The 19,649-nt window shown below is 36.0% G+C and overlaps 1 protein-coding gene across 6 annotated transcripts in view; it reads right to left on the reverse strand.

Annotated features, from left to right (window-relative positions):
* Window positions 1-19,649, reverse strand: part of LOC138705231 (tudor domain-containing protein 5-like) — a 245,950-nt gene that overhangs the window by 205,474 nt on the left and 20,827 nt on the right. For all 6 annotated transcript variants that reach the window (XM_069834040.1, XM_069834041.1, XM_069834042.1 and 3 more), the window contains 2 exons: window positions 12,333-12,602; window positions 4,727-5,108 (listed from right to left, as the gene is read on the reverse strand). In XM_069834040.1, coding sequence (XP_069690141.1) covers window positions 4,727-5,108; window positions 12,333-12,602 — 652 coding nt within the window. The remainder of the gene's footprint in view (window positions 1-4,726; window positions 5,109-12,332; window positions 12,603-19,649) is intronic.

Consider the following 19,649-nt stretch of genomic DNA (forward strand, 5'->3'; position numbering starts at 1 on the left):
GGGTGCAAAAACTCTCTATTATTCATATGCAGAGCAGTGAAAGTCCGCGCGACATTTTTATATTCCCGCATTATATGAAGTATAAAGAGAAAGTATTGTGATGCTGCAAAAAATCAATTTCAAGATTTTCAGGGAAATACACATTTACAAATCTCAGATATTTTCGGTATGTCATCATATGTTTATGTACATTGATTCCTCTTCAACTATGGCACCGATTTTGTTCACATTCAGTTCCACAAGCCAATTCAACCAGGAAAGATGAACATGAAATATATTGCCAATCAATAACTAAAAAGACAAATGAATGTATGAGGGATTGGCACTGATGAGGATGAGGGGAGAGGAGATCCGTCAATGCCGAACACTACTGTGAGACACTGACGTAACTAAGAAATGTCATTCAACAGACGAGACCTGGCCTTCTCACAAAAGAAATCACCCTTTTGTATGATAATGCAAGACTCCACACAGCAGCAATAATCAATGATATTATCACCTTTGGTTGGGAGCACCTGAATCATTCCCCCTACAATCCCGATCTGCCATCCAGCTTCTTCCCTATGTGGAGTATACTAGAAGGGTGCCATTTCACTACCAATGATGTTGAAGCAGCCATACGGACATTCGTTCATACCCAGAACACCACCTTTTACCTATAGAGTATTTCAAGCTCGTGAAGTGGTGGGAGAAATGCATCAATGTCGGTGGGTACTATGTAGAAAAATAGATCGTTAATGTCTCTTTTTGCCCACATCATATTGTATCTCGTCAATAAAGTTTCCTGCAGATGGCAGACTAGAGAAACTTATTTTCCGATTATCCCTCGTAACATGAAATAATGTAGTTCACTATGTACCATATTTGGGGACATACTTAGCTCAGATGGTAAAGCAACTGGCTACGGATTGGAAGGTCCTGGGTTGTTTCCCAGGTTAAGTGGTATTTTCCTCATTGCCAAAACTTCAGAACAACCCTGGGATCCACTCAGTCTCGTGCCAAATTAAGTACCAGGTCTTTCCTGAAGGTAAAAAGCGATTGGAGCATGATGCAGTATGGGTACTGAAAGGCAGTAATGAAGATGTATGCTGGATGGAGTTCGAATGATTATGTTAACAGGAATATACAGACTTACCCCAGTTAAATATGTATAAAATAATCCCAACCTGGAATATTATAATAAAAATATAAGAAAATTCAAAAGAAAAAGGAATGTGTTTTAAAACAAGCAAATTTCTTACAAGTACCGAAAGAATTGGTTACTGTGAGAAAGAGCAGGAAAATTACCTATATAAACTTTTTCAAGGTGAACAGAAATGGGTAGAAGGGAATGTCACAGATACTGAAGAAAAACATGGAGAGAGAGAGAAGGCTCTAATAAATCCCAACAGATTGCATATAAGTTACTAGTTCGTCCAGTAATGGAGTATGGTGCAGCATGTTGGTATCCATACAGAATAGAGCATATTAAGACATTAGATAGATTAAAAAATGGGTACTTAAGCTTTGTTACAATAATTCAACATTAAAATGAGATACACTGTCAGTCAGAACATGAGATTACACATAATGTTAAAAATGTACAGAGGTGAGCCTGCCTGGAGAGAAATAGAAAATGGGTTGCAGCAGCCAGATTACTCAAGGAACAGCCACTCACATAAATTGAGGAGAAAGAAACAGAGACGGACATTGAAAAGTTTTCTTTTCTCAACCCAATTACCAGGGACTGGAATGCTCTACTTGCACGTACTAAAGGCTTTACCAATAATCACAAAATATTTTTTAAATGAGCTTAAGGACTTCACTAATAGACAGTAATATAGCATGCTTGTTATTTGTTAGATTTATAGTTACAGTGAGGGTGCAGATCATAAAAAGAGAGAGAGAGAGAGAGAGGGAGAGGGAGAGAGAGAGAGAGAGGGAGAGGGAGGGAGATAGAGGGGGAGAGAGAGAGCATGCACGTGCGTGCGTGCGCGTGTGCGTGTGTGTGTGTGTGCAGTGCACTTTGGTGAAAGTGCAGTGAGCTACAGAGATAATTCTACATTTTGCTTCAGATCTTGTCATATTACGGAAGGGAAATGTATATTTAATATTACAATATTTAATATTACAATTTGGACACGTAAATTTGTATTATTTCAATCCCTCTTTTTTGTATACCATATTTTGGTCTTTCCTTGAACTAAATATTCTAACCCAATAGTCTAATTCTTTTTTGTCCACAAACTATAATCGTATATTTACAAGTTGTCGTAAAAGATGAATATTTTCCTGAACCAAAAATACAATACATATAGGCCCGGTTTCTTCAACCTTTGTTAAATTATAACAGTGTGTTATTCCATTTTAACTGTAAACTTAACAGTTGAAGCATTTCTTCAACTACTGTTAGTACTAACAGGCTGTTAAAACCTATGTTAATTTAACTGCCCAATTTCATGCAGTTAAATCATTTAACTCTCTGTTAGCATAGAAGTATCCAATATGGCTGGTGTGTTAGATGCTGAACTTATATAGGCCTATCTGGATTATTTATAAAATGATATCCATGAATACATAAACAGAGGGGATGATTTCTGTGATTTGACAGACCAGAAGTTCATACAAAGGTATAGCCTATTTTCTGCCAAGCCTCACTTTTTGCTTTCAACTTAGATCCGTTTGTTTGTTTATTCTCATTAATTGGTTTATACTGCGAAATAATTTCCAGCAGAAGGCTTTTTCGAACGAAGAGAATTAGTCCCACAATTTCTTTTTGTTCCAGTGTTTTCCATTCCATAATAGCAATGCCAATACGCCGTTCCACGCTATTGTGATACAGACGAGGAAAAAAGCAGAAATCAAACCTGAAAGAATAGAAAGACTTCTATCCTCTCTAAATCAAACAACGGAAAAAAGCGAGAATCGCAATTGTCAGAGTTCAGAAAACAGAAGTGAGCCTATACTTGTTTATAGGTTATGGTTAAACTCTAGAATCTCTGTTCCTAACAGAGAGTTAACAAACAGAATGTTAAAATGTGAAATGTAAAGTTGGAGAAATGCAATATTTTTAACAGCAATTCATACTTTTAACTTACAGTTAATTAACGCTATGTTAGGTGCATTTTAACAAAGGTTGAAGAAACCAGGCCATAGAGTAGAAATTAGTATTTTATCGTTGAGCTCACTGGAGCTGAGTCATTTTACAAAGTGTCATGAAATGATGTTCCTGTGCTCATAATTTATTCATACTTATTTCCTGTGTTTCTTAAATAATATTTATGTACCATGTTCATTTTCATTTGTTTTCATTTGCGTAAAAAATTATGCACAGTGAGGCCAACACAAAAAATTATCTTCATACACAATCCACGCTACATTGACATTAGTTTGGAGTGATTTATTAAAGAATTTATTCAAGGCTAATTCAGAAAAATGTTAAACGAATTATACTTACATAAAAAATGAATGTTCTCTGAACCAAATGATACTGTTTTAGTTATAATAACAATTAAGAAATATGTTAAAGGAATTATCTTTGCACCAAATGTGTGCTCTCTGGACCAAAATAGCACATTTTAATTATTAAAATACAACTTCAATGAAGGAATATGTTAAACGAATTATCCTTCTACCAAAAACGGATGCTCCAAGGACCAAATGTCCTATTTTAATTACGTAATTACTTTATAGTTTCATCTGGTATTGTATGAAGTTGTTATGACTGAGATACGTATTGTTAATTGGAGGCTATAAGTGATCAAGCATATAAGGACTTGCACACAGTGCGGTGAAGGTCGGGGTTTGGAATGGCCCACAAGCCACTAGTTGGGCTAATTATGTTACTTTGCTAATTATCCAGTATGGAGGGTTGTGCACTATAGAGAACTGTTACTCATTAGATATTTAACTTTCTCAGTGACCATAGGATGTCTCTAGAGTGGTGTGTTATAATTTTAAGGTTATTTTCAATTATTTAAGCATGCTTTTTCTCCCATGTGTGGTGTGGGAGAATATCGAAGATGCACCTTATTTTGTAGTATAGGGTGGACATTAATAAATTATACAAATCTGGCTTCAGGTATAGCTCCCTGTAAAGCTGACTCGAATAATTTCAAGGGAAAAATGGTTTGGGGCCAGGTATCAAACCCAGGACCTTTGGCTGAGCGTGCCAACACTCTATCGACTGAGCTATCCAGACCCAGGCTCAATTATTCCCTTTATATCCACATACCTCAAGAGGATTGACAAGATGTCAGACACCCAACACTGAGTGCACACCAAGCTCTGTGTGACTTAAATTTGTGGTTTTATGTTAATGAACAGTGACGTGTATTATACAAATCTGGCTTTCAGGAGTTTCAGCTATAGTTTCCTGTAAAGCTGACTTGGATAATTTCAAGGGAAGAAGAGGTGGACGATCATCCAATCAAAATGGAGGTATCGTGTGGTTAGTAGCATGATGATTCTCACAGCTGTTATAAGTGCCTTTCATAACCGCATTTTGCTACCTATTACAGCTCCCCAAGCTCATCACAATCTTGTTTGAACATTGGTTCCATACACTGGCCAAAATAACATGAGAAAATTTCTTCCCCACGAGGACTTGAACAAGGGTACATTCCATAACATGAGTCTTAGGCAGGATGCTTTAGACCACGATGCCTAGCGCGGGACCCATGGAAGTCATTAACAGACTGAAAACAAGAGGTCATTTGTAGTAATAAATTAATTCTCAATTAAATACCTTGTGACGTAGTTTCGTTGATCTCCCATAACACATTATTACTTTTGCCTATGTGCTCATAAAGTTCAGCTACAATATCGTCATCATCTTCTTCAGTCAGTTTTATATCTCCTTCCAGAAAACCATTTTGTTCAACAGAAACAAAATTATTCTCACATCCTGAAGGTATGAAGTTCTTGGGGTTTTTATCTTCATTTGGAAAATATGTTACTGGTCTGTACACGGATTGCTTTTCCAACAAAGGATATACCATTCCTCCAGATACCTTTAAGATATGACTTAGATGTGCAAGCAGCTGCTGGATTTCACCACTACGAACTCCATAATTCTGCAGAGTTTGTGCAGAAAAGAATTCTTTCTCAAAAACCTGAATGCGAACTCCCTGAAAGCAGTAGATATTCAGTATAATAAAAATTAGCACTTAGTTCCAGCATTAATAAAATAATATATTTCTAAACACAGAGAGACAGACATTACAAAATTTTACTCTCAGAAGAAATATACATACACAGAAATCTAAGATCACTTATATTTATGCAAACATATGAACAATTTTACATCTGGAATTTTGTATGGTACTGAAGAAAAATATGAATGACTTTCAACTTACTGAAGCTGTTCTGTTTCTGTTACCATAAAGACTTTATAACTACTGCACAAGACTTAGAAATAAAAACTTTTAAGCAGTATAAAAACAGACATCTACAGTTTTTCAATTCACTATTCTTTTTTTCAATAAAAACAACCTCAACAATTTTAAAGTCAGAAAAAGAGGGCATGTCCAGCTAAAAGCAGATGCCTGGCAATCTCGTTATCTATGAGAGTCAAGAACAAAAAATTCAAACATTTGGTGGTAATGCCAAAATAGCATAGACAACAGAATTTTCTCTTCAGAGATTTCACATTGCAAAGTTTGTCAAGTTGAAACTCTCAAACACATACAATTAGAATGATGAACACAAAATAAATTTAGAAAGAAAGTAAAGACATGAAATAACTCCAGAAAACTTTAATGAAAACTTAACTCAACCAAAACTCTGGACACAAAAGGAAAGGAATATGAACTTATCATTCACTTTAAAGATAACACAAGAATAGTAACTACATAAAATTCTGAAAATGCAGAACTTTTAAATTCATATTATATGCAAAGACTAATAAAACATTATGACCTAAATATATGAACATAGAAAAACTATATTTCACAAGTGATTATGAACTTATTTCCACCCTAGAATGATACAATATACCAAGACCAGCTACAATATAATTATGACCTAAATCCATATATCAATACTCGACAAGATGGCAGATGCTGAAGGACATATGCTTGAGGCATGTTTCCCATGTAATTTGTTTGGTAAACAGTGTAATGTTTTATTTTTTTAATATTTTTATCAGGTCTACTATCTGATTTTGTAGTATAATTATGTAGTGTTTTAATTTGTGACTGTGTGAGTGACAAATTACGATTAAATGGGTCATAAATGTTGTGTCCCTAGTTGCAAGTCCAATTATGAAATTACTGCTTCACACATCACAAAATTTAGATTTCCAAAAGACTTAACATTGAGGCAAAAATGAGTTAGGAGTATTCATCGGGAAAATTTCGAACCAAATGACAATAATGTGGTGTACATTAATCATTATGATCAAAATGTTTTGAGGGAAGATGTAATTCCTATGGAAAATGGTGGTACAATTCATGTGCCTCGCAAAGCATCTAAACCAACATGCCTACACAATTTTTCCAAACCAACCTTCTTATCTGACTGCAAAATTTCCAGAACAAAGAAAGAAATCCCGATATACGTGACCAACAATTGCAACAGAGAGAAGAAGGTTTTAGACAGTGGAGTGAAAATGATGAAATTCTCAGTTTTCAGTGCTTTAGAAGTGAAATGCAAAATAATAATAATAATAATAATAATAATAATAATAATAATAATAATAACAATAATAATAATAAACCCGTTTCTTGTAAGTGAAAAAGATGGTTATATTCTGTTTTATAAACTGTAAGATAGTGATGTGCCATGAATTCCAGTAAATTTTAAAGTCACAAATGCTTAGGCTGATTAGGTTTTTATAAAAACATTTCATTACCAAGTGATCAATTTAAGTGGATTTTGGAATCTGAAAGACAAGAAGGTTTGAAATGCAGTAGGTGGAATACATTAGAAACTTTGGTTAGTCAACTCAGTAATTATTCACACACTAGCATTGAATAGCTTAGTTATTTTAATTAAGTATTTGAAAGAAGCCCTCCAATTGGACAGTTATTTGGTTTCTAATGAACATAAAACTAATACAATAAACTTTTTATTAGAGTAACTAGAATGTTGTGATGCAGGACAAGTGCATTGTTCTACAGAACACTTGAATGGGTTATTTATGAAAGGGCCTCAGTCATGAATACTAAATTGTTGGCAATTTAAGAAAAACTGCTTATAGGCTGAAATAAAAATTTTATCATAAATTCTACTTTGAAACGAATTGGACCGGTCAGGTATTAACATTTTGCTGATTATATTTTTTTTACAAAAAAAAACATTTTGAAATCTGAAAACTTAGGGCCTTTCATAAACAAATATTTAAGGACCATTTTTTTTTTAAATAATACTTTACTTCTTCAAGGGAAAACACACTTATATACTATTTTCACCTAAATGCCCAGAGAAGAGGACATGGAGATGGAGCACCTGGCTAATTGTGAAACTCGTAGGACATTTGTGGACCTTCCATCAAAATATTGGGAAGCAAGAAGAATGATGACTTCATTGTTTAAAAAAAAAAAACACACACACACACACACACACACACACACACACACACACACACACACACACACACACACACACACACACACACACACACACACACACACACACACACACACACACACACACACACACACACACACACACACACACACACACACACACACACACACACACACACACACACACACACACACACACACACACACACACACACACACACACACACACACACACACACACACACACACACACACACACACACACACACACACACACACACACACACACACACACACACACACACACACACACACACACACACACACACACACACACACACACACACACACACACACACACACACACACACACACACACACACACACACACACACACACACACACACACACACACACACACACACACACACACACACACACACACACACACACACACACACACACACACACACACACACACACACACACACACACACACACACACACACACACACACACACACACACACACACACACACACACACACACACACACACACACACACACACACACACACACACACACACACACACACACACACACACACACACACACACACACACACACACACACACACACACACACACACACACACACACACACACACACACACACACACACACACACACACACACACACACACACACACACACACACACACACACACACACACACACACACACACACACACACACACACACACACACACACACACACACACACACACACACACACACACACACACACACACACACACACACACACACACACACACACACACACACACACACACACACACACACACACACACACACACACACACACACACACACACACACACACACACACACACACACACACACACACACACACACACACACACACACACACACACACACACACACACACACACACACACACACACACACACACACACACACACACACACACACACACACACACACACACACACACACACACACACACACACACACACACACACACACACACACACACACACACACACACACACACACACACACACACACACACACACACACACACACACACACACACACACACACACACACACACACACACACACACACACACACACACACACACACACACACACACACACACACACACACACACACACACACACACACACACACACACACACACACACACACACACACACACACACACACACACACACACACACACACACACACACACACACACACACACACACACACACACACACACACACACACACACACACACACACACACACACACACACACACACACACACACACACACACACACACACACACACACACACACACACACACACACACACACACACACACACACACACACACACACACACACACACACACACACACACACACACACACACACACACACACACACACACACAAAAAATATTTGTGAAAATTGAACCTTTTTTATTCACTCAAGGTGTCCATTTAATTCCGCGCATCTGTACTGCGATGGAAGTGTGTCCAGACTTAAGACTGGTTCCAGACAATTATTTCTTCATACCATTCTTTGCTTTCGTCATTTATATACCTCATTGTTTCTTTTATGTCTTCTATCTTCTCTTCCTTGATCTCCACCTTTCCATTTGGATACGCATTCTGAATGGGCAACATTACTGCAGAGCCTCGTAAACCAAGTAAAAATGTTTGTTGAAATCCGCCAATAAACTGTGAAGCAATGATTGTAACTTTTCTTTTATGATCATACCAAAGCATTCTACCCGCTCTGATCATACTGAAACTCCATGAATTTACTGATCGTAAAACACTGTCCCTTGTCCCTAGGTGTCTCAGGACCACTAGTTTCTAAGGAGTTACAACTTTTTTTGTAGTATTTGGGCCACCAGTCCTTAAATTCAAAACAGTATTGAGGTTGCACCATATGAACTGTGAATTTTCCAGGGTATGCTGATGATATTATCATTTCACATTTGTTTTGGTGTATAATAGCAATCATGCTTCTTCAAGACTTTCTTTATGTGACCGAAATCCCGATCACACGGGAGAAATGAATGTCCCCTTATAGGGAACCTATGCATGATTTTCTCAAACATATTTAAATCAGTCATGGCCAGACAAAACCGTAACAATGTGTGTGTTTTGTCCCCCACAATATCACTATAGAGATGAAGTTCTTTTACTGTACTAGGGACATTGTTCTTTATGTAGTGCAAAAGAAATGAGCAAGTTTCATCAGGTCCTTTCTTAGCCTCTCCCTCATGATAAAGATAGAAATGTGCTTTACCATCCTTCAAATTGTGTATACAGAAAGGAAAAACCGATAGCTGGCGGAGGTAAAATAGGTCCTGGACGGGGATGTTTGATAAACTAATGTTCTGCATTAAGTCAAAGCAAAGACCTAGCACACGTTCATCGTTTTGACACACTTTCTCGGTTTCTTTCATGCACTTATAGAATTTTTCACTTCTCCTTTTGTGTACAGCCTTGCACGTTTGATTTTTTCGCCTTTATAATCACAAATGTTTCTTACACCTTTCTTTCTTTTTATATCAATCTCACTATTCATTGTGAATTTCCGTACAGATATAATAAACTCTCAACTGCAATACAGAATAACCAATTCGCTTACCCAACAATAACAAAATAGCAAGTTAAGAGAAAAAAATCGAATGTTTTTTTTTTTACATTTCAGTGATGCCACATTCTGAAAACTTATATTTAGTTTTTAAACGATCTAAGTCATTGACTTAGTTACTTTCAAACTACAAATTCTAGGTCATAATACTAAGAATTAGAGTGCGAAACTTAGTTCTCTTCATATTTAAATCAATGTGTCTACACCCAAAAAACTCATTTTCACAAAATTAGCGACTTAGGCCCTTTCATAAAAACCCATTCACTTAGTGTGGTCTATAACTCTTTCATATTCATTTCCTGATGCTTACCACTTACTGAGATACTCAAATGTCATGACATTACCTAACCCAGTCTACATGAGAAAATTTTTTAGTAAAATTGGTCCCAATAGTCCATACTCTTTTTCCTGTGAAGAATATGAATGCTGATGCATTGTTAAAACTTAGTTGAAGTATTGAAATTTTAAAGTGATGAATGAAATAGGATTTGACATTGTCTGTTAAATTTATCTCCACGTAGATCCAAGTAACAAGGCAATGTCACACTACTTTCATTATTTTCAGTATTTGTAGATTTATTTAAGTTTTGTTGGCAAAATAGTTTAATTAAGCCTATAATGTCTTAAATATGTTTATACCAGTAAGTATAGTTTTATTAGGCCTACATTGTATGTTTCCACGTTTTAATGGTGAAATAATATTGTAGGATATTGCATTCACAGCAGAAGGATTGTCTGATTTTTTAAACATTGTAGACCTAGATCATATATTACATTTTTATATGGTGCTATATGCAGTAGCCTGATGTCACTTTTTTTTTAAACAAATAACATAGAATGAAAAATGTTACAATTTCAGTTTAAATGTGTGTAAATACAAAATTTCATTGTGATTCCTGATTTTTATTATATGAATATGTTAGGAAAAGAAAACTGCAATCACTTCAGATATTCAAATAAGGAAAATCTCATCCAGAGAATTGACGTTTGGAAAGGTTCAGGCTGCGTTTCCACGTTGGATGGCTATTCCTATTCATTGTCGTAGATAATTGGTGCAGTGAAGGTCTCCAGTAACAGTCATCCAGTAACAGTCACCAAACTTCTACCAATTTCGGAAACCAGGTCTTTTGCTTCTTTACACCAGAAGCCTATTGTTTCGACAGCAAATACGATGAAGATGTAATTTTCTACTAAATGTATGTATTTATGACACTGATGTCACATGCAAATCTCCTTTTACTTCCTATATTTACTGTGGATTTTTATAATAACAACACTAACAAACTATTAATCATTCGTATTCTATGCCAATTAATTGTCTTTCGATAAACAATTCTTATCTCTCCTTTAGATAATAACAAAAGCAATGATACATATTGGGATGTATTGAGCCTCCAGTGCCCATCATATTTTTTCTGTGATACAGTCTGATATAATGTAGTTGGTCTTGAACATACATTGCTTTTAATAAATCTTGGCAATATAAGAACTACAGGAGAATATTTTGTTGTTGTTTTCTAATGCCAGGCCTTTGACAATAAAGTCATTTGACCTCTTGCACTCCAATATTTTACAGGAGAATATGAAATCCATAATAGAACGTTATTAAATGTCTCTGATAAGATTCTGCATGAAATATTTAATATTTTCAATAATATTTTGAAAACAAACTTTTACCCTAAATTTGGAAAAAATGCAGTAATTATACTTCTACATTTAAACTTTGTAGAGACAAACTGAACTGTAATCATGTACACTAACATCTTTAATATCTTGCCTTTGTATATTATTTGAATACTCTCTTCACAAAATAATTGAGGTGTTCTGTGGAACAAGAACTTAACTACAAAACCTTGAGTCAGAGATACAGAGCATCAAACATTTTACATCTGATATAACAGCATTGTACAGACAAAGTTTAACTGTTTCTAGATGGTGCTTGTTTGTTGGAGGTAAATAATATTTTGTCAAGAGGGAGATGTGTTATTAAGGAATCAATACATGCTGGAAACAGAAAAACAATGCCACATACGTTATTCCATGGAACACCTCAATTATTTCTACAGATGTTAATACATACAGAAAAATTAATTTAGATCACCTGTGGATTATCACGCAAAAACTCGTTAATCCTCTGCTGCAGATGATGAGGAATAAAAATTCTCTGTGTACTGTCAGCACTGTAACTGCGATTTCTATGACTTTCTGGATGTGCTTTCACAGAAGTTCGGCGTGTTAAAAAGGAAGCTCTCTTCATTAATCTTTTTGGTACAGAAACTTTCTGCTTCTGTACCAATGCATCAACATGTGACGACTTTGCTGACTGCACAGGTACAACAATTGGACTTCCTCCTTTTGAGGTAGTTCGAAGCTGAAAGAAAATAAAGGCCATAAAAATAAACAAGATACATGAATATTTTTTACTTGGTTATTTAATTACGAATATCAACTACTGGGTTTATTTAGCATTGATGGAATTGATGACAGCAAGATAAGGGGATAAATTGTGAAACAGCAAACGCCAGTAGGGGAAGTTATCCCCACTCTCACCGCTCGGCACCTCACTCGCCTGCTCTCTCTCTACTGTCTCTCTCTACTATATGTCCCGCTTTGGTGGATCACTGCCTACTGCCTCGCACATATTTCATAACACATACTGATACACAATAGAACCAAATTAGGGCGCATTAGACAACCACATGTACTAACACAACAAAACACAACACAACACAATGCCCTACAACCAAACTAGGGTGCATTAGACAACCACATGTAATGTGATTTTTTCATTAAACAACACTCACCTGTTAACTTTGCACTGTCCTCGAAGTAACACAATAGTCACCAGAGCCTCGTATGCTCTTCAAATTTTCCCTGCACAATTTGAGGAAGAAGTACACGTCTTCGGTATGGCTCAACACGACACGTGGTTCCATCTGTACACGAAGCTGGACACAGACACAATGAAGCTCTACCAGCGTGCGTTAACACTTATGCCACCCCCGAAGTCAACCCCTACCAAGCTAAATTCACAAGCCCGCCACTTTCTACCCATGTTATTCGGTCATTGTCCCCCGCGCCATTCCCCACAATATGCTATGGCACTTCCCTTGAACATAAATAGATTCATTTTCCCTTCTACCACCAACTCACCTCGGTAGCCGAGTGGTCTAAAGTGTGACCAAAAAGCGTGCGTTTCGTTAGGAAGGTACTCGGATCGAATACTAGTCCCTGCGAAGTCATAAGAAAAAAAAAAAAAAGAGAGAGACAGGAAGCAAGAAACAGAGAAAGAGAAGCTAGAGAGAGAGAGAGAGAGAGAGAGAGAGAGAGAGAGAGGGTGACAGGACGAAGTTCCTCTTTTGCTTCGTAGATGCCACATTCACTCTTTTTGTTCCACTTTCCTCCACTAGATGTCACCCCCACCCAAAATCCCTATTTCCACTCTTTCCCACTAGAGTGTGTGGTAAGCTTGTAGGGGGAAAAGTGGAAAGGGGTCGTGGGTGGAGCTTAGCGTTCGCTGTTTTACGATTTGCCCAGATAAGGCTGAGAATTCACCACAAGTTACCTACCATTTGCATTACAGTTAGAGAAAAAGCTCAACCAGGTAATTACCCTAAGAGGGAATCAACTCACACTCGAGTGCAACTTCTGATCAGCAAGCAAATGCGCAACTGCCTGAGCTATGCCGGTGGCCAATACATGAATATACAATGAAACTGACAGGATAATAGCTTTGACAGAGTTTAGCAACAAGCACCAAATCAGGCTGCCAAGTGCAACTGTTGAAAACTTTATACTATCCAGTCTCAATATATAAATATGACAGAACTAACAATAAGAAATACAAAGTACAAAGCAGACCTACCTCCAAGTTGGTGCACCCTGCGACAAAATGGTCTACAATTTCGGCAAAAGATCTGATTCAAGCCAAGTGAAGGCAGCCCTATAAAGCATTTGATTGCGTTGATCACAACTTAATTTTATCAAAATTAGAATTTTATGGTATTCGAATTTTATGGTATTTTTAGAACCTATCTTCATGGCAGAAGGCAATTAGTCTCAATAGGTGAAAATTGGTCAAGTCTCTCCAGTATACATTATGGTGTTCCACAAGGCTCAATAATTGGTCCACTGCTATTCTTAGTAGCAATAAATGACCTTCCTAAATTCATTTAAAGCTATAACAATTATGTATGCTGATGACACTACATTCTGATGTTCTAGCTCTACTCTGAATGAATTACATGCTCTAACCAATGATATTCTATCACAGATGGCTTTATGGTTTGAATCTAATGGTTTTTTGCTTAATCAAGAAAAGACTATCAACATAACTTTTACCCTAAATCATGTAATAAAAAAGGACAACATACAAAACTATACCAAATTTCTAGAACTTTTTATAGACTCCAGTTTAACATCGGAAAACATATCGAATATATATGCACAAAATTATCAAGAGTTATATATTTATTAAAGAAATTAGTGACTTGTGTTTCTCAAAATTTTTAAGATGTGCCTACTTTTCGTTCTTTCAGTCGATAATTAGGTATGCCTTAATTTTCTTGGGAAATGGTAGCAAAATTGGGAGTGTCTTGATTTTGCAAAAGAAAGCCATTAGAATTCTATGTCAATCAAACTATTCTTGAACATTGTCGATCTCTTTTCAAACAATCACAGATATTAACTGTCATAAATTTATATACATACGACCCAGTCCTTTACACTCGACAAAATACAGACAATTAATTACTCATTAATAGCCAATATACATGATCATGAAATTAGAAATAGTGAACAAATTAATATCCCATACTGTAGATTACATAAAACTAGTACAAATTTTTCTGTCATGGGGATGAAATTATATAATAAGCTTCCCAGTCAATATCATAAGTTACCAACCAATAGTTTCAAAGCTAGATTTTATAACTGGCTTTTAATTAATCCTTTCTACTCTGTAGATAGTTTCTTAACGTAAATTCATACCAAATTGTTTTTTAATAAATAAAGTTATTTAGATTAGTTACAATTATTACATAAGAGTGAAGTGTTTTAATTAATTTTAGAGTTTCAAAATATTTTGTTTTCATTCTAATTACTATTTTCAATTATATGTGTATTTTCAAATGTATCTTTTTTTTTGTGACGAAGCCTATCACTGTATGTTTAATGGCTTAATAAATTGAATTGAATTGAATTGAATTGAATATACCTTCTTCTCAGAACGAAAATGCATCCTTGAGAATATTACAATGGAATGCAGTGGGACTATCCCAAAGCAAAAGAGTAGAACTTTGCAAATTACAAGCTAAACACCAAATCGACATCTTCACAGTCATGGAAGCTAATCTCACACATAAAAGATTTGACTATTATCAGTTCAAAGGCTATACACTACATCTGTTAGAGAAATATATACAAATCGCTAGTGGCATCCTCTTGGAGTCAAAACCGAAATTATATCACATTTACTGAACTGAAGATAATGGGGGACGACAAAAGTAAATTAAACTAGACATTTGAAAGAATAATGATCACTATAAAATTTAAGCTATATATAGTCCACCAAATAATAAGGCAAATTTCTCAACACTTCAGTTTAATAACAAAACAATCTTCTTAGGCGACTTTAATGCTCATTCTACAAAGTGGGGTCACCAAGACATTAACCAAGCCAGACAAGAAGTTGAAGATATTTTAAACACAACCCATCCAGAACTGGTATACAAGAAGGATGATCCCCACACAATTTTGCATTACAATGGAACTCAAACTACACTTGATCTCCTACTTGCATCTTCAGATATATACCCCAGAATCACACGAATATCACTGATGACCCAGAGTTCGGGCATAGGCCAACTAAACAAAAGCAGACAAACTAAAAAATCCTGAACTTCAAAAAAAGCAGACTGGATCTTCTTTCAAGTCTTACTAGACAGAGATCTTCATGCTGATAATTTTGATTTCACTCTGCACTCAAGCAAAATTGATAAACAAATCACACAAAAATTTTTAAAGCCGCCAAGAAATTCATCCCCAGGGGATCACCAAAAAGTTTCAAATGTTTTTGGACAAAGGACTTGGAACTACTTAAAATAGAATGCAACACTCTTCGTAGAAAAGCAGAAACATGTCAAATGAGTGAAGATGTAAACAAATGGAAACAAGCTCCTGCTCATCTAAAGAGATCAATACTAGAAGCTAAAAGGACAGCTTTCGATAAACTCGTATCTACAATCAATGGCAACCAGGATAATAGCAAAACCTATAATTTCTTGAATAAAATGCAAAATAAAAAAGCTCTTCAAAAGAAACAGCCTATAAAAGTAGGAAACAGAACTCTCAGCACTGATACTGACATAGCAAACGGCTTTACCTCATTTTATTCCCAGTTACAAAGGAAAGGAAGTTATGCACGGAAGATAACAACAGTCACACAAGAAGACTTATCAAAATTGATAAATGATAAGCTTCACTATAACAATTCACTTCTGTCAAACATGGTTTTTGAAGCTCCATTCTCCAATCAAGAAATGCTTCTAGCAATAAATAAATACTGAAGCTTAAAAAAATCACCTGGAGAAGATAACATACATCCAGAGTTCCTGAAATGTCTTGGCAGGAAAGGTAGGAAAATAATACTCACATACTTCAATAAAATATGAAAGGAAGAAACTATTCTCTCTTCATGGAACGCCGTGACCGCACAGGTAGAAAAGGTAAGAAAGGGGAGGAAAGAAGTCGCTCTCAGGAACTACAGTTCTGCAGGTCTGCTCTAGATGAAGATGACAAAGTACAGTGTAACATAAAGTAACTAACACAGCTGAAATTATTAATATAACTGAGAAACAAATTGAGCATAGCATGTCTGTTGTCCATATTCAATAATACTGACTCCACCACTAAGAGTATAGTAAGCCTCATCTGTCCACAGTATTTCAGGTAACATTCTAGTTTAATTTCTGACTGAGCTTATTCAGGTATCGAAAAGTTGCATCTTTTTTCATAATCAGCTTCCTTCAATCCAAACATCAATTGCAGTTTATAAGAATATACTGTATTTTCAAAAGATTTTGTAAAATTTTCAAAACAGTGCTATGTGGCATTTGCAACTGCTTACATAACACATTAGCAATGCCGACTGATAATGGTTATTATTATTATTATTTTTAATTTTAGTAGGTTATTTTACGACGCTTTATCAACAGCTTAGGTTATTTAGCGTCTGAATGAGATAAAGGTGATAATGCCAGTAAAATGAGTCCGGGGTCCAGCACCGAAAGTTACCCAGCATTTGCTCATATTGGGTTGAGGGAAAACCCTGGAAAAAACCTCAACCAGGTAACTTGCCCCGACCGGGAATCAAACCCAGGCCACCTGGTTTCGCAGCCAGATGTGCTAACCGTTACTCCACAGGTGTGGACTCTGGCTAGATTATGACTGTCATGAAATTACTCTGTAACCTGAATATTTTATCATGAACTGAACCAGTTTCTTCAAAATTCTTAATTAATGTACAATAACGAAACATAAAACAAGGACAATCTCTCAGATGCATTTTGTCTGACATATTCTCAATCCAGCAGTTAAGATTCTACCATATGAATCTTGTAAAGTATAAATCTGTAAATGAATCTGTTGCAGATGCTGCGCTCAGACGTTCCTCAGGGCATTTGTGGTATTTCGAGTGAAATTCTATATGGTATTGCATTTTTCAATAAAGATGTGCCTTTAGAGCTGAAAGTGGCCATGATAGCATCATCAGACAAGCAGGAGAGGACCAATTTAAAAATGAATTAAGATTAGTGAACAAAATATTGAAGTAAAGAAACTATCAGACATTGTATCAAAGAATACCAAGAGCAGTTTGTGGCTTTCAATGTTTCTGATGAATTTCTTAAAACAGATCCTAGGACATCGGAGCAAAATGAGGACTTCAATCTAGCCAAACAGAATGTCAATCATCTCCAAGTTGCTAACAATTCAGCAGGATTCGCTGATAATCTTTCAACACTGTGCTAACTAATCAAGAAGAACAGAAGCAGTACTTCACTTGTGCACAAACTAAGGTGAAAGAAATAATTGTAAATGTTCTTGCTGATTAGCATACGCTCAAATAAAAGAGGAACTTTCAGAAGCCAAATATATATCAGTAATGGTGGACTCACCTAATTACAAGCATATTATAAAAGTTGTTTCTGTATTGGTTCGTTATTTTTCCATCCAAGAGGATTAAAATTAAAATAATCGCTTTCTCAAACTTGACAGTGAAACATGTGACATGCTAAATGATCACATAATGCAAGTACTCGATGATATCCAGCTAATCAATAAAAATGTCATTTTCAGCAGATAATACAAACACTAACTGAAGGGGAGCAAAAAGGAGCGTGACAAATAATGTATACCACAAACTTAAACACAAAATGAAGAGGGAAGTAATTGGTGTAAGTTGTGTAGCACACATACTACATATGCTGTACAGACAGCTGCTGACTGTTTACCAGTAGACATTGAATGCATTGTGGACAAGATTTTTCAACATTTTCACATTTACACAGTCAGTGTTCAAACATTTAAGGAGTTTTGCGATTTTGTAGAAGTGGAATATAAAAACATATTGGGACACACTAAAACTATGTGGCCTTCATTAACACTTACTGTAAAGAGAATAACTGATATGCGAGGCTGCCTATGAAACCCCACCTTGAGTCGGTAAATATCAATTTTCTGTTTTTTAATGTATTAGAAAGAGAAGGAAATGCTGAACATGTTACAAAAAATATCATGTTTGTAGGACAAAAATTACATTTTTCATTGAATTCTGAAAACTTTACTTTTAAAAAAAATATTTTGAGTACATTGCATTTAAAGTTGAACTTACTAAACTGGACGCTACTATAACATGTTTCGACATTGTTAGCAGCCTTAGAGCTATATTTTATATGTAGTGCATGAAGTAATCTAACAAATGGCATCAAGATCTAAAAATCGATTTTTTTGTCCTGATTCACTTTATTTTGCTCTACTTAAAAAATTGTGTCTACCGACTTATGGTGGGGTTTTCCAGACAGCTTCACATATACTGGGTGTTCAGTTCAAAATGTGTCATGGCTCACTGTATGCCGTCATGTGGCTAGCCGATGAGCCTAGAGAATTCAATCTTCCTACACTTCCACAGAGGTGTATAACCTATGAGGCAGAGAAGTTGCCTAGCAAGTACAGCATTCATTCTGAAGAGTACGTACCGATACGTACGGTAACGCCGGTAGTGGCAGGAATGTGAACTGTTTGGAAATACGTACTGTCGGAATATGGGGAGAGGGGTAAGACGATTACTTACTTATTTGTTGATATTAACTTCGACGGTCAACATGGACACAGAGCATTTGATTTGTGTTGTGGAATGTTA

This window comes from Periplaneta americana, chromosome 8 (assembly GCF_040183065.1).
Source record: "Periplaneta americana isolate PAMFEO1 chromosome 8, P.americana_PAMFEO1_priV1, whole genome shotgun sequence".
In the NCBI taxonomy this organism is placed as follows: domain Eukaryota; kingdom Metazoa; phylum Arthropoda; class Insecta; order Blattodea; family Blattidae; genus Periplaneta; species Periplaneta americana.